This window comes from Solanum stenotomum, chromosome 4 (genome assembly GCF_019186545.1).
Source record: "Solanum stenotomum isolate F172 chromosome 4, ASM1918654v1, whole genome shotgun sequence".
Lineage (NCBI taxonomy): Eukaryota > Viridiplantae > Streptophyta > Magnoliopsida > Solanales > Solanaceae > Solanum > Solanum stenotomum.
The window spans coordinates 32,827,544-32,843,099 of NC_064285.1; the positions used below are offsets into that span (position 1 = coordinate 32,827,544).

Sequence of the window (15,556 nt, forward strand, 5' to 3'; positions counted from 1 at the left end):
ACACAGATTGGCGATGCTCAGGGCCCTTCGACGAACTAAAAGTAGCTCGCCAAAAGTTACAGAACACTTTCTAAAAATTAAGGCGCAGAAGGGAGATCTAAAGGTGCTTTCGGCGAGCCGACTAGTTCACTCGGCGAGCTCAGGCGTATCACTGAATGTTACAAAATGATTTCCACAATTTGAAAGTTAAAAAGGGCGATTCAGGGTCTTTAGGTAAACCATTGAACTATTCGGCGAGCTCGACGAAAGGTTCTTCGTGCTAGATTTTGACCCCGACCTTCAATTTCTAACCCGCAGCCCATGAGAACAAAATTAAACACTTATTTTATGCAATTAAGCCCAGACACAATACACTATTGACCTCGGGGTTCTCAGACTTCACCCAATTTGTCCAAAATTGACCAATTGACATTTTTTGCCCTTAAGAATGACTTCACCCGCTCTATCATTGGGAAAAATCAGTCAATTGGTGCAAATGGGGTTACTCAGACTTCACCCATACTAGACCCAACAAGTTAATCAACACAACCCACAATTTATATCATGCAAATTCACGAGATTTCATAGTTAAAGGCTAAAATACGAAATGAAGTACGATAAGGGCATACATTACCAACTAACATTCAAACAATCAATATTACATAATTACAACGACACGACAATGATCATGCATTTGAAAATACAAAAATTTAAAGACGGTGTTTGGATAACCAACCTCAAAATCGAGTAGGTGAATGCTAGGCCAAAGAATTGAAGAAAAATGCATCAAAGTCCCCCCCGAGCAAATGATCCAACACGAAATTACAAGAAAAAGCAAGTACAAAAAGCTAAAGTGCAGTTGTGAAAGTGTAAAAGTCAAAAAATATGAAATGAGGGAAGTTTTTGAATTTAAAAATGCTTCAGCCTTTCTTGACCCTTCAGTTCGCGTGCTAGTCGGCGACAGTCACTTATGTCGTCGACCATTCGACGATACATCGAATAGCTCTTTTGCCTACCGAGTTTTACAAAACCTCTAGCTAAATAGTTGGTTCAAAAGACGATCCAAGCCAGGCTCGCCGACCTATTTGGCGAGTCGCAGACTGGTACCTGGGCTAGCCTAATTGCTCATTTTCCCTAAATTTCGAATTTTCAACCTGCACATTCAACACATGTTATTCAAATAGCAATAACAAAAGCTAAAAACTTGGGTTTTCTCCCAAGAAGCACCTTATTTAATGTCGTGGCACGATGAGGATATGCTTTCAAGGTTCATTCTTTGGGTTAACCAAGGTATCACTTGGTAGACACCCTTTTTTCCTCGGGTTTAAATGAGATGATATTTGGCCCATCTGTGTTTCCAGCTATTTAATGGACACCTAGTGAGAAGTAACCGTCTCATTCAGAATTGAGACGTCCTCCTTCATTTTTTTGAGCACTTTGTCCGACCCTTCCACTTTATTGAGAATGCGTGCAATCATATCTTCAGTGTGGAAATTTTTCGAGTCAACCCTTTGCTCTTTTGGCTTTTGATGCTCATTGGGGGGTACATATCTCTCTTTGTTATTGTCTCGCTCCCTTCAGTTTGTACCACGGTCATGCCACTCTTATCACAGTCTTTCCAACCTTCATCACGCTCTCTATTCCAACCTTGGTTCCCAGTTGGCCTTGGATAATTTTGGCGGAAACCTCCTCCCTGATTTGCTTGAAAGTGTACTTCTTCATTGTACAAAGCTTTAAAGTGCACATCATCAGGATTTACTCTGATAACTGCAACTGCGTTCACGACCTTAGAACCACTACCAATGACATGTTTTGATAAAAGATCCATTTGGGTAATCATATTAGCCATGTTTTCATCCCGCTCTTGGTCTTTTTCTATTTGTTTCTTTGTCATCCTAAAAGTCAAATGAGACACTAGATCCTCCCTAGTATACCAAGCACGGTTTATCTTCGTCATTCCATCAAGGAGACTCGACGCTATTTCAAAAGGTTGTTGCATAATACCTTTTTGGACAAGCCAGTCAGCCACACCTTTGTTGACCGAATCTAAACTCCGGTAGAAATATTGTAACAGCACGTTGTTCAGGAGTCCGTGAGTTGGACATTGCAGTAACAACTTCTGAAACCTCAACCATGTCTCGTGGATTGGTTCACCATCCAAATGTTTGAAACCCTGAATGTTATCTCTCAATGCCATCATCTTCAAATGAGGGAAAAATTTTTTGTAGAACGCCTCAGTAAGCTCATCCCAAGACGTAATCGAGTCCCTTGGTAGGTCAGCTAACCACTTTGTTGTCTTCCCCATCAAAGAAAAAGGAAACAGCCGGAGTTGGACCGACTCTTGTGAGTTGTTCTTGAACGAAAATGGACCACACACATCCACAAAGTTTCAAATATTGTCATAGGGACCCTCGGGAGCTAGCCCTCTGAATAAACCATTCATTTGCAATAGTTGCAACATCGTGCTAGTCACATGGAATACAATATTTCCCATGACCGATGGTAATCGAAAAGCACCTACATTACCCAATTGAGCTTTTTTGACATCATTCAAGGTCCCGATGTCATCTTGATGTCCAAATTGGTTGGTGTTACTCCTGTTCACACTCATATCGTCACATGTTCACAAGCAACCAATAACAAACACAAAACAAAGTAAGTCGATTCAACTACAAACAAGATTAGATCACAACTAAACTTCACTAAGAGAATTCTAAACACCACTCGTCGGTAGAGGCACCATTTTTTATAACGCTCAACTACAGTTCATCCAATTCTAACTATAGGCAATCACAATCTAGTATAAACCCAACGAAGAGTTGGGGTCGATCCCATAGGGAGTGATACAGTAGAGAATTTAATTACGAAGTGAAAGGCATGTTCTAATCGGTTGTAGGAATAGAAATTATCGAAACCATTAAAGTAAGTCAAAGGGATTGACAACTAGTGTCAAATAGGGGGGTTAATATTGTTAATTAACCACTACGAAAATAGGGGAGTATTCAAGTAGAGAGGGATCCTTGGGAATGTGATCGATTAATTGTCAATTTTGTTGTATGGGTGATTAATAATTAGTGAAAACCATTGAGTCTTAGTGGGTAGGCTAGACTTTAGATATAATAGCCATCTCTCGATCAACTATCACGATTCAAGCGAGTTCTCGCGAACCTCGACAAGCATAACAATTAAAAACAACCCATAACCTCAATTAATCTACTCTCTCGAGCTAGATTGGTAGGATCAAATTTAGGATTCACTTTCTCACATTGAAACCACAATAACCCAATCACTACAATCATCAATCGATAACCTTAATTCTAAAACCTCTTTCTCAAGCAAGCATAGAACACCAGGCTAGAACTGCATTTGCAACTACAATTCATGAATTAAAACTCAGTTATCAATCAAACCCACTTCAATTCAACACTTAAATCAGTAATTACTAACACTCATAAGCTAATTGAAACAATTAATCACATAATCACACCCCCAAAATGGGGGTTTTAGCCACACATTATAAAAAAGCAGGAAACAATTGCCAACTTTGTTCTCCTTCAGTTGGGTAACAATTTGCAAGTCTTCACGATGATTGAAATCAACTACAAATCAAAACCCACTTGAAATTCTAATAAAAAACTCCAAGAACAGTGTTTGGGATAAAAAAACTCAAGGTAAAAACACTCAAACACTCAGAACAGTTGCTCAATATTTCGGAACGTCTTTCCATCATTTAAAAATTTGCGTTTATACTCTTCCAGATTTTGGACCAATCGGTGGAATTAGGCGAGCATCGCCGACTAGGTCGGCGATGCGCCAAGTGTCCTTCTCCATCGCCGTCTTGAAATGACTGAAACACTTTTAGTTCGAAAAAATAAAAGTGATAGACATTTAATTTTGTTGAGAAACAATTAAGTGTAGCATGATGTTGATAAACTAATATACTAACAACACAAGATGAAATTATGTATTAATCTAAAAACGGTCAACGATTTTGGTGAAGACAATCCTGATTAATTTTCGTTGTTAATCCTCAATTAAGTGATATTGTTGATTGTTACTTGTCATAAAGTGATTTTTAAACCAAAACCCCAAATTTCTCATATTTCCCATTTTGTTTAGGAAATAAGTAGATAATAGTAAATAACTGCATGGATTAGATCTCACCTTACTCCTTATGGGATTTGATCCCAATCTAGTTGAATTTTATATTTGATAACGACCGCGTTATACTTTTTTATATAGGTGTAATTATCTAGATAAGATAGTAGACATTTAACAGATCACAAACAAAATAAATATTCATACAAAACATATATTTAGGAAGGCCAATCAACTACATGATTACTTGGAAAGTATGACTTTAGATCAAAGGGGTTGTTATAGTTTCAGGTCTTCAGAAAACTACCAAGTAAAGAAAGAAAAATCATAAACACAGATAAACAACAAATACCAACGTTGAGAAAAAATATATAGAAGAATTACATCAACATGCTAAATCAATTGCAACAAAAGACAATGAAGCACTACTATAATATTTACATCTTCATGTTTTGCCTTTTTAAAGGCCATAAAGTTGTGACTAAACTTGCTGGCCTAAGGTATTTTAGGTTACAAAAAGGACAGACAAAAAGGTTAGGTTATGAAGTCGGATCAGTCAAAAGTAATGTGAAGTCCGTTAGGAGCTTAGAAAGAAGAAGCCTCGGAGCAGCACCATCTTTTCCATCACTACTTCAGCTAAAAATAACATAAAAGATTAGGAAGTTGGTCAAGATTAGAAGCACTGGAATGCAAAAGCCTTTACCCCAAGATTCAAGATGAAGCCTTCTGATTCAAACACATCAACAAGTTCACCTTAAACTTAAGCACCTCCATTGGAATACACAACTTTAGGACAATAGAGTCAAATAAGAGGAAAAATTAAGCAGAAAGAAGAAACAAAAGAAGATATACTTACTTCTACGAGCTAAATACACTCCACCGACATATGAATGAAAAATATTGATGATCCAGAGGAGAAACTCGAACATGACACGGTTAAATGGATATTAGAACATGGAGGTCGGGAAACAATGAAGAGGAAGACAGAGGGAAGAAGGAATATGAAATCCTATATTTTAGGAATAATGTGTCAAGGAGTCATTCACTTTTGGACCGAGTCTGTACTTTTATTCCTTACCAATTGGGCTTTGTTTATTGTTTGATTTTGGGCTGATAATATTTTAGCTATCAGTCTTTGTTGTTATTGATTATTAATAAAACAGAGCATTAATCCATAAAGTTGATTAAAAAAAGTATTTTGTATCCCTATTAAAGAGGATTTAAAATGTTTATTCATACCCTAATTTCTTGTTATCCATGACTATCAATTGCTCTTTAACAATAAAAGTTCTTTAAGATATATTTATGTCGTTTTATAACATTTGATAGTTTTTTATTAGTTTAGTTCATATTGAAAATTGAGTTTCAATAAATGACCATATCCTATTTTTATGTAATATCCTATTTTTATGTAATAAGTTATTTGTTTTGAAAGATAAAACAAAAAGTCTATATTTGGATTATTTATTTTGACGATGTATCAATAAGTTTCTCTGCATTATGATAAAGATTAGAAGAATTCTTTTCCTCTTTGTATGTTCATAGATGACGTTAATTAGGATTTTTGTTTATAAATTTGAAATATTTTTTTTATAATAGTTTAAATATGAGTCAATAAGTTTCTCTGCATCATGATAAAGATTAGGAGAATTTTTTAAATATAAATATAAGATTTAAATGACCCACTATTAATGAGCTGGGTTGGCCCAGTATATTTAGGAAATATTGAATTTAATTATGATACTGGTGTGATAATATTCATTTTTCATTATTATTATTTAAAAACAAGTGTTGCATATAATTTAAATAAAATAAAATAAAAATGTTAAGTATTATTTTTTAAATTGATGGGATGCATTTTTTGTATAGAGGTGCTCCAATTGAGCAAGTCCAAGTGCCACAAAATTTCATCATCCAGCTTTGCGTCTGTACTCTGTACCCTACCTTGTGACGACACGCTTCTTCCCTTATACTACTTTTTTCTTGTCTAAAAATGAAAAAAAAAGACACTCTCCCTTAGCCCTCTTTGTTGACGGCAAAGCTCAAAATCTCGTCTGTCAATTATATTTGATCGCCATGGGAGATGGCAGAGGCAATTCCAATAGCAATCGGCCAGAGTGGTTGCAACAGTATGATTTGATAGGGAAAATTGGGGAAGGGACATACGGGTTGGTTTTTTTGGCTAAGATCAAAGCTAACCGCAGCAAATCTATTGCTATCAAGAAGTTCAAGCAATCCAAGGACGGTGACGGCGTTTCCCCCACCGCCATTCGCGAAATCATGGTTCCCACTCTCTCTCTCTATCCCACTTTCCCCTTTTTTGTTTCTAGTAAACACTATATCATTAACAACGACAATCTTGATGCAGTTGCTTCGGGAGATATCCCATGAGAATGTTGTAAAGCTTGTCAATGTGCATATCAACCAGGCAGATATGTCTCTCTATCTCGCTTTTGACTATGCCGAGCATGACCTCTATGTCAGTATATACACTTTATTCCACTTGTCTAAACTCTAATCTAAACTATATCCCCTTCCATACGTGTTTACCTTATTTACTATGGAAATTAAACTATACAACACTCCAGCAAACCTTAAGGTTATGATTTTGAGTTTATATACCCTTTTGGGAACTTTTTATACAATCAATGTGGGGCAACTATTTATACCATGTGTGACCTGATTTTGGGATTTACACATGACATTAATGCAATGTTACGAGTGCGATATTCATGCCAAAAATATTTATACCATGTGAAATTGTTTGAGCATCAAACTTAAAACCTTAAGGTGATAGGATAAGTAGTACCAGACTTCTATATCCCCTTACAAAACCTAAGTGGGAGGACTATATAACTGGGTAAAAACAATAGATAATGACAAGGTCTCTTCATTAATAGCAGAAAATAAAAAGAAAACCTCTAGTCATCGAAGCTTTCCAATTCCTTTGCATAAAGTCGGAGACCAGCTTCGGACCAAAACAACTGATGACGAAACTAACACAAGGAAATCAAAAACTGAAGAAATGAGAAATTAGAGATAGAATTTCGAAAGACATGATAGATTCTAGTAAAGGTAGCAATTATTCAGCCACAAGTTTAGACTAGTAACCAACAAATTAACATTCAGTCACTAGAATAGAATCCAGGGGGAGGAGCAATTGATTTCATACAACAATACACACTAGAAGTATTCAAGAAAGTTTCAATTGAAGGGTATTCACACTAAGGAAGGCTCCCTCAGGGCCACAAGAGAATTCATAAAAAACTAGATAAAACTCTATGTTACTTCTAATTATACTATTAGCTAAACAATGGGATTGGGTCCAAGTCCAAGTACTTTAACATAATAAAAGTCCTAACATAACTAAATGAATTGTGAGGCTAGTGGGGGCATGTGGGACCATGCTTATCCCTAAAACTGTAATGGTAGTTGTTGAAGTGTGTGAACATCTCATCTAAAAGATTAAGCTGCTAGAGAGATCATACTTTTGTTAGTTAATTGTATCTTCAACACTCCCTCCTCACATACGGGCCTGATTATTTTTCATGGCTCAAGCACGTGGACATTTTTTTGATATGGTTGACAATGAGATTTGATCCCAGGACCTCTGCGTGCTCTGCTACCATGTTAAAGTATGTACCATCTCATCTAAAAACTTAAGCCGTTAGAGATAGCACACTTTTTATTAGTTAATTATATTCTCAACCATAGTTAACTCTTGGTCAACATTGGATAAACCAATGGCCAGCTCTGATCAAACATTGTCAACTGTCGATCAAACCTTTCATTAAGTCTTCCAGTCTTCTTGATAAGGTAAGTTCGCAGTCATGTTGTTGTCATTATCCCTCTTAAAAAGATTTTGCCTCAAATCTTGTACTACAGTCAAAAGAGCCTTACAGGAATAAACATTGGAATATCTCACAAGGGAGAAGATCACAAATCATTTTATCCAGCACGAACACTCTTCCAACCATATTTTGTTTATTCCCGCACATTCTGTCATGATCCAATTTGCCTAATCCGCGATGACACCTGACCCCTACCTGTTAGATGAACCCAATTAGCATTCAACTTAATACTTATAAGACATTAATGAGTCTAAAGGCAAGTAATGTCTAGGTACGTTATCTGAACTTTGAAGATTGACATAGTGCATTATCCCCTTATTTCGTTAGTCAATTTAAACTTATCTCTGTAATTTAATTTCTGATGGTAAAACCAAAGAGGAATTAACGTCCAGCTTTAGACCAAAACAACATTTTTTCTTGAGAATGTTTAGGTGTATTGTACACGCCACACATATCTAGGTACTTCGTGCCAACTTTTAAGATAAATGAAATGGATGACCTCTTACTTTCACCAGTTAATTAAAACCTGATGGCAAAAAAATGAGGATTTCACTCTTCTATTCAAATATAAAGCTAATTATGTCCTTATCTTTGCTTCTTGAATAATATGCGTGTATCTTTTGCTCCTAATGTCTTAATTATCTATGTGGGGGGAAATTGTCATCTAACTCCATTGTCCATTTGAAACCTTCATTGACATTAGGAAATTATTAGACACCATAGAGACAAGGTCATTCTGGCAATCAATCAGTACACTGTAAAGTCTCTGTTATGGCAGCTGCTTAATGGTCTCAATTATCTTCACAGGCAAGACATGTTTATTAAATTTCTTTGTTACTTTTATAACTATATTCTTATATTGCCTTAGTGTTATCTTTTGCATTTCGTTGTAGTAATTGGATTGTACACCGAGACCTAAAGCCATCAAATATCTTGGTATGGTTCTGGCCTGTCTATCCTAATTTCTCTTCTTTTACATTTTCTTTTACAGTAGCATTGGGCCATATGACATTCTTGTAATCAAAACATCCCTAATTTTGTATCCTTCATTTCCCTTTACAGGTAATGGGCGAGGGAGAAGAACATGGAGTTGTTAAAATTGCTGATTTCGGCCTTGCAAGAATTTATCAAGCTCCATTGAAACCATTAGCTGAGAATGGGGTGAGTTACTCCTATTATTGCGACTATTGCTTCTCCATCTCTTCTTTTTGGTTTAACTTGTGATTGCTGTTGTGGATGGTGCTTATGCTTCCCCTTTCCCAGTAAAGTAGTTACACCTTATATATAAAAGCTTAAGCTATTTTCTGTTAAGTGGGCACCCACAAGGTGTAGTCTAGCAGTCACTAGAGCTGGAATGGACTATGGAAGACCAAAGTTCAAATCTAAGCAGGAAAAAAAACCACATTTGGTGGTTCCCAATTCTATAAGCCTTGATGGAAAGGCTATGTTGGTAGAAAGTATCTAGTTTCTAGTTATCTGGTACTTGTGCTGGTGGGAGGTAGCAGATACTTGGTGGGTTAGTCGAGGTGTCCGTTTGGCCCGGATACTGTAGTTATCCAGAAAAAGCTACACCATATCAACTGTGTTATCGTTCCCTTGTCTCTTATCTTTTTCTTTCAAAAGCTTTTGCAATTTATGTTTCCAATCTGTTAAAGAGTTTTATTGGTGCTGGACTGCTGGTGCACCACTTTGCTCTGGGGCAGCTTGATATTGGAGCAATAAGTCTCCCCATTTTCAATAGTATATATTCTGCTATTCTTTTGGTGGTTTTTGGATTTCAAATTGTTTTGTTTTTGTTTTGGTTTTAGAAATTAATCTTTTTATTTGTTTTGAAAAAGTAATTGTGAATATTTGTGTGAGAAAATAAGACAAGAAAGGGAGAATTGAACACAACACAGCATAATTATTCCCTCAAGCAATTGGGTATAAATAGTGAATGTACAAGTGCTAAAAAGGAAAGGTAATATTCTGACTACTTGATTACAAGAATCGATCTATTTAATTCTAAGTAATCCTAATCGGTAGACAATATCATCTAATATTCTTAACCATTTGGATTTGGAAGATTGATTTGGCTATGTTTACTTTTGTTGAAAAATATCACCAAAGCCCTAATAAATTAATGTTTGAAAGAGATTAAACCTAACTAATCTCCGTATGGAATTTCATCCCCCCCCCACACACACACAAACAAACAAACAAACAAACAAAGGGCCAAGGAGAAACTTAAGAAATTTGAGAAACAGCCCAGCAGTTGGCGATTAACCATAAGAAATACCTGACTTGCCTTTTTTGTTCTAGGTGAATCCAATGATCAGATTTTTTTGTATCATCCTGTTTTCGTTTTTGAAATCAAAACAAGTTGGTCCCAGAATGAAACAGATAGATGCCATTATGGAAAATGTTTAACCCTTCAACTTTGAGAGAACTGATACTAGAACTGTCAAAAGCATCACTTGGTATATTAAAGACTTATTAATCACCTATCTTTTATTTCTGGTCAATGAATGGTGGAGCCAAAAATGTGATTGTTGAAAGTCCAGTCTTTTTCTTTTTCTTTTTTTGATTGAGTAATAATTTATTGATGTTGTGGGCAAACCCTGCTATACAAGTCTTATATGAAAGTGTAGAGGATCGATGTCGATTAAAACAGGAAAGACAAGAATTAAAGATAACAAGTATGGAATATAGATAAGACTAAACTGGAAGCAAAATATAAAACATTCATGGAAGTACAACTGTCCTAATTAAGCTACAATTAGAGCCAAGCTTTATTGGATACTCTCAAGAGAACAGTAATCCCCTTGAAAACCCGCTTGAATAGTCTTGAAGAAACAATGAAGATTATCGATTCCCACTGGTTCAATATTCATCAAAGAGGTAAGCTCTGTTTCTACTCTTAGTTAAAAAGTATTTATACTAGGTAAGTCCTCAACTAGGCCTAAAAAGGAAACATACCAAAATTGATGAGCTCTGATGATTCAACTTTAAAGTGTGGATCTGGTTGCCTTTTGTGGAGATGTTTGGTGGCCTCCAGCTTCAGAAAGTTGGAGATCTTCATGGAGATAATCCAGATAGTGGGGGGATCTTCAGGGAGATGAAACACATTTTTTGGAGATGTTTGGTGACCTCTGGCTTCCGAAACGTGGAGACGATCCAGATAGTGTTTTCGACTCTTCTTCCAGTTTTTTTGGTTAATCAACCCACCAAATATAATGATGTTTTAATCACTATATTACAAGCATTTGCAAGTGTCCAGAGCTTTGGCTTGAGCCCTTGTGAATGACTCAGATGCTTGTGTGCTACTTTGATCTATTTTGAGGATAGGCAAAAACATATGGCTCTTCAAATAATACCTGTTTATCTGTATCAAATAATAGAGATCTCTTGGGTACAATTCAACAAAAGCGAAGTCATCCCCCCAACCCTCATCCACCAGCTGACATCGATTCTTCTACACTAACACACATGTTTTTTCAATATATATATATATATATTGAGGATAGGCAAAAACATATGGCTCTTCAAATAATACCTGTTTATCTGTATCAAAGTAATAGAGATCTCTTGGGTACAATTCAACAAAAGCGAAGTCATCCCCCCAACCCTCATCCACCAGCTGACATCGATTCTTCTACACTAACACACATGTTTTTTTAATATATATATATATATATTAGATCAGTCATATAGACTATGTTAGGAATACATGCATAAATGAATATATATATGAGCAGTGTTCGAACTGGAGAATAATTTTAAGAGTTTGAGAATGAGCGAAATAGATCTGAGCAGCATCACATTACTTCTGATTGTTACAACTCTGCTGTGTTAATACTTTTGTTCTGAACAAACTCAACAGTCCTGGATTTTTATATGGATTGCTTTTCTGATTGAGCTGCAAGACTGGAAGTTAAATACATGAAAGATGACTCCTTGATTCTTTTCTTCCTCATAGGTGCATGTTTGACTTTCTTTGTTGGACATCACTGCTTTGCAGTGACTCTGAAAAGTTGTACATTGGGTAATGACAGGTTGTAGTCACTATCTGGTATCGTGCGCCGGAGTTACTGCTTGGGGCAAAACACTACACAAGTGCAGTTGGTATGACCCTTTGGCTTTTTTGAACTTTGATAATTGTTGTTCTAAATAAGCAAACATTTTCTTTCTTCTTTTTGAACCAAGAGGAAAAAATGTGTTAATGTAGATATGTGGGCCGTTGGCTGTATATTTGCTGAGCTTCTTACTCTAAAGCCACTATTTCAAGGGCAAGAAGTGAAAGGCACACCAAACCCTTTCCAGGTTAATATTTTTATATTCTCCAGCATCACTTTTTATGCTTTTCCTTTTGGAGGTTCTATAACATACCTTTTATTCCTTTTTACCGTGTAATTTTCTTATTTTAGTAATCTAATACACAATTCTCGTAATGTAGCTTGACCAACTGGACAAGATATTTAAGGTTCTTGGTGAGCATTAATTTTTGTATATTCTCTTTTTTTCCCTTTGCATTGATTTGAACACTGCGCTAAGTTCATATTGTGTCAGGACATCCCACACCAGAAAAATGGCCAACACTGGTAAACCTTCCGCATTGGCAATCTGATGTGCAACGTATTCAAGGACATAAGTAGTAGGTTCTTTCATACCATTTTTAGTATTAAAAATTTCTTTTAGCAGTGAATTCTCTTGCTATCCTTACCTTGCTTGCAATTGGAGTTGTCATCTAAAATTTTTATTGTTTCCGTTGCAGTGACAATCCTGCACTTTATAGTGTTCTGCACATGTCTCCCAAAAGTCCTGCATACGACCTCCTTTCGAAGATGCTTGAGTATGTGCTTATTTCTTAATGTAACATAAATTTTTTAATGCGTTCAATATGATATGCCAATAAGCCTGCTAGTTGATGGTATGCATGCTAAATTTCTAGGGGGTGCTAATCTTTGTTTGAGGTGTCACGCTTACACATAACTAGTCAAGTGTATGTGCTTTTCACATGTGTATCACATTAATTACTAATATACTGGAATCCAGTGGGACAAGAGGGGGGATCTTGATGATGTGGGATGAGAGAGCCTGGAAGGGGGAAATCTTAGAAATAGGGGCATACTCCATCACATGTAAATTTGAATCTCAATTCCAAGATTTTAAATGCCACATCACAGGAGTGTATGCCCCAAACTGTTACAAGGAAAGAAGAATAGTGTGGGAAGAGGTGAGTGCAGTCAGAGGACTAATGGAAGGACCATGGGCTATTTGTGGTGATTTTAATGTAACAAGATACATATCTGAGAAGAAGAATTGTACAGTAAGAACAAGGGGTATGAAGGAATTCTTTGATTTTATTGAAGACATGAAACTAGTTGACTTGCAACTTGAGGATGTCACATATACTTGGTTCAAAGGGGACCAACAGGAAGCAGCCTCCAGGATTGACAGGATCCTAATTTCAGAGGAATGGGATGACAAGTTCCAAAATTTGAAACAGATTCCACTTCAAAGGTTGATTTCAGATCATATTCCTATAGCCTTACTAGGGGGGTCTTGGGAAAGGAACAAAAGTTACTTCAAATTTGAAAATTGGTGGTTAGAATCTGAGGGCTTCATTGACAGAGTCAGAGAATGGTGGTCTTCTTTCAACTTCACAGGGAAACCTGATTATAGATTGGCTTGCAAACTAAAAGCTCTGAAGACTAAACTTAAAGAATGGAGGAATGGGGAAGAAGGAAATTTGGGTATACAGAGGAAGAAATTGCTTGAACAGTTGGCTGATCTAGAAGCTGAGAGGGAAGACAGAATCCTTACTAATGAGGAGTCTGCCAAAAAATCTGAATTGATGTTGAAATATGAAGAGTTGATAAAAAAGGAGGAGATCTCCTGGAGACAAAAATCAAGGGCTCTATGGCTGAAGGAAGGTGATAAGAATACTAAATTCTTTCACAAGATAGCAAATGCACATAGGAGATACAACAACATTGATCAGCTTATGATACATGGTGAACTGAATCAAGAGCCAAGCAGAATTAAAGGGGAAATTGTTGAATATTATAAAAGGTTGTATAAGGAATCATCTCAGTGGAGACCTGAGTACATAAATGTGCAATGTCCTGTCCTAACAGAAGAAGATAATCAAGCTCTACAAAGCAACTTTGAGGAAAGTGAAGTGTTGAGATGTCTGAAGTTATGTGCTGTTGACAAAGCAGCAGGTCCAGATGGTTTTACTATGGGGTTTTTTATTAAATGTTGGGATGTGGTAAAGCAAGACATCATGGACACCTTTCAAAACTTCTATGAACATGAAGTTTTTGAGAAGAGTTTCAATGCAACTTTTATAGCTCTTATACCCAAAAAGAAAGGTGCCAAGGAGTTGCGGGACTTCAGGCCAATTAGTCTAATTGGTAGCATCTACAAACTTATCTCCAAAGTTCTTACTGAGAGGCTGAAAAGGGTGGTGGACAAGTTGGTAGACTCACAACAAATGGCTTTTGTTAAAGGGAGACAGATAATGGATGCAGTTTTGATTGCAAATGAAGCAGTTGACTCCAGAAATAACCAAAAGAAGCCAGGTGTCCTTTGTAAGTTGGATATAGAGAAAGCTTATGACCATGTTAGCTGGAAATACTTAATGAAGATGTTGAACCTGATAGGTTTTGGGCAGAAATGGTTGAACTGGATAAAGTTTTGCATATCAACTGTAAGATTCTCAGTACTCATCAATGGTAACCCTGCAGGTTTCTTTCAAACCCAAAGGGGTCTCAGACAAGGGGATCCCTTGTCACCTTTTTTATTCCTGATCACCATGGAGGGTTTAAACAACATGATAAAAACTGCTAACTTGAGAGGCTGGATAAGGGGTTTTGATGTGGCCAGAGAAGGTACTGAGAGACTAGAAGTCACACACTTGCAATATGCAGATGATACCTTGATTTTCTGCGATGCTGAGGAAGAACAACTGAAGTATCTAAGGGTGATTCTGGTCTTATTTGAAGGTATTTCTGGTTTGCATATCAATTGGAGGAAGAGTATGATGTATCCTATAAATCAAGTAAACAACATGAGTTGTTTAGCATCAATTCTGGGTGGTGAAATAGGAGTTCTGCCTACTATATACTTGGGAATGCCTTTGGGGGCTAAATCCAAGTCCATAGACATATGGAATAGTGTGATTGAGAAGTGTGAGAAGAAATTGGCCAAGTGGAAGTCTCAGTACTTATCAAAGGGGGGTAGACTGACCCTTATTAACTCAGTACTTGATGCTTTGCCAACCTATATGATGTCCCTGTTTCCTATCCCACCAGGGGTCATTAAGAGGTTGGATCGTATCAGGAGGAATTTTTTGTGGCAAGGCAACAAAGAAAAGAAAAGTTTTCATTTGGTTAAATGGGAAGAAGTCATGACAAGCAAGGAAAATGGAGGTCTAGGAATAAAGAATTTGAAATTGCAAAGCAAGGCTCTTAGTATGAAGTGGTTGTGGAAGTATGCAAACAACAACCAGATGCTATGGAGGGAAGTAATTGGAGCTAAATATGAAAAAGAGGACAACTGGATAACTAAAGAAGTAACCACTCCTTATGGTGTTAGCCTCTGGAGGTTCATCAAAAGCTTGTGGAATGAAGTTAAAAGTAACT

At 36.6% G+C, this 15,556-nt stretch overlaps 1 protein-coding gene across 1 annotated transcript in view; it reads left to right on the top strand.

Moving 5' to 3' along the window:
• Positions 1-6,064: 6,064 nt before the first annotated feature.
• Positions 6,065-15,556, top strand: part of LOC125862658 (cyclin-dependent kinase E-1) — a 31,415-nt gene continuing 21,923 nt past the window's right edge. The window contains exons 1-10 of the mRNA XM_049542779.1: positions 6,065-6,360; positions 6,446-6,556; positions 8,632-8,735; positions 8,822-8,864; positions 8,991-9,089; positions 11,963-12,032; positions 12,136-12,230; positions 12,364-12,397; positions 12,477-12,561; positions 12,682-12,759. Coding sequence (XP_049398736.1) covers positions 6,154-6,360; positions 6,446-6,556; positions 8,632-8,735; positions 8,822-8,864; positions 8,991-9,089; positions 11,963-12,032; positions 12,136-12,230; positions 12,364-12,397; positions 12,477-12,561; positions 12,682-12,759 — 926 coding nt within the window. The 5' untranslated portion in view covers positions 6,065-6,153. The remainder of the gene's footprint in view (positions 6,361-6,445; positions 6,557-8,631; positions 8,736-8,821; positions 8,865-8,990; positions 9,090-11,962; positions 12,033-12,135; positions 12,231-12,363; positions 12,398-12,476; positions 12,562-12,681; positions 12,760-15,556) is intronic.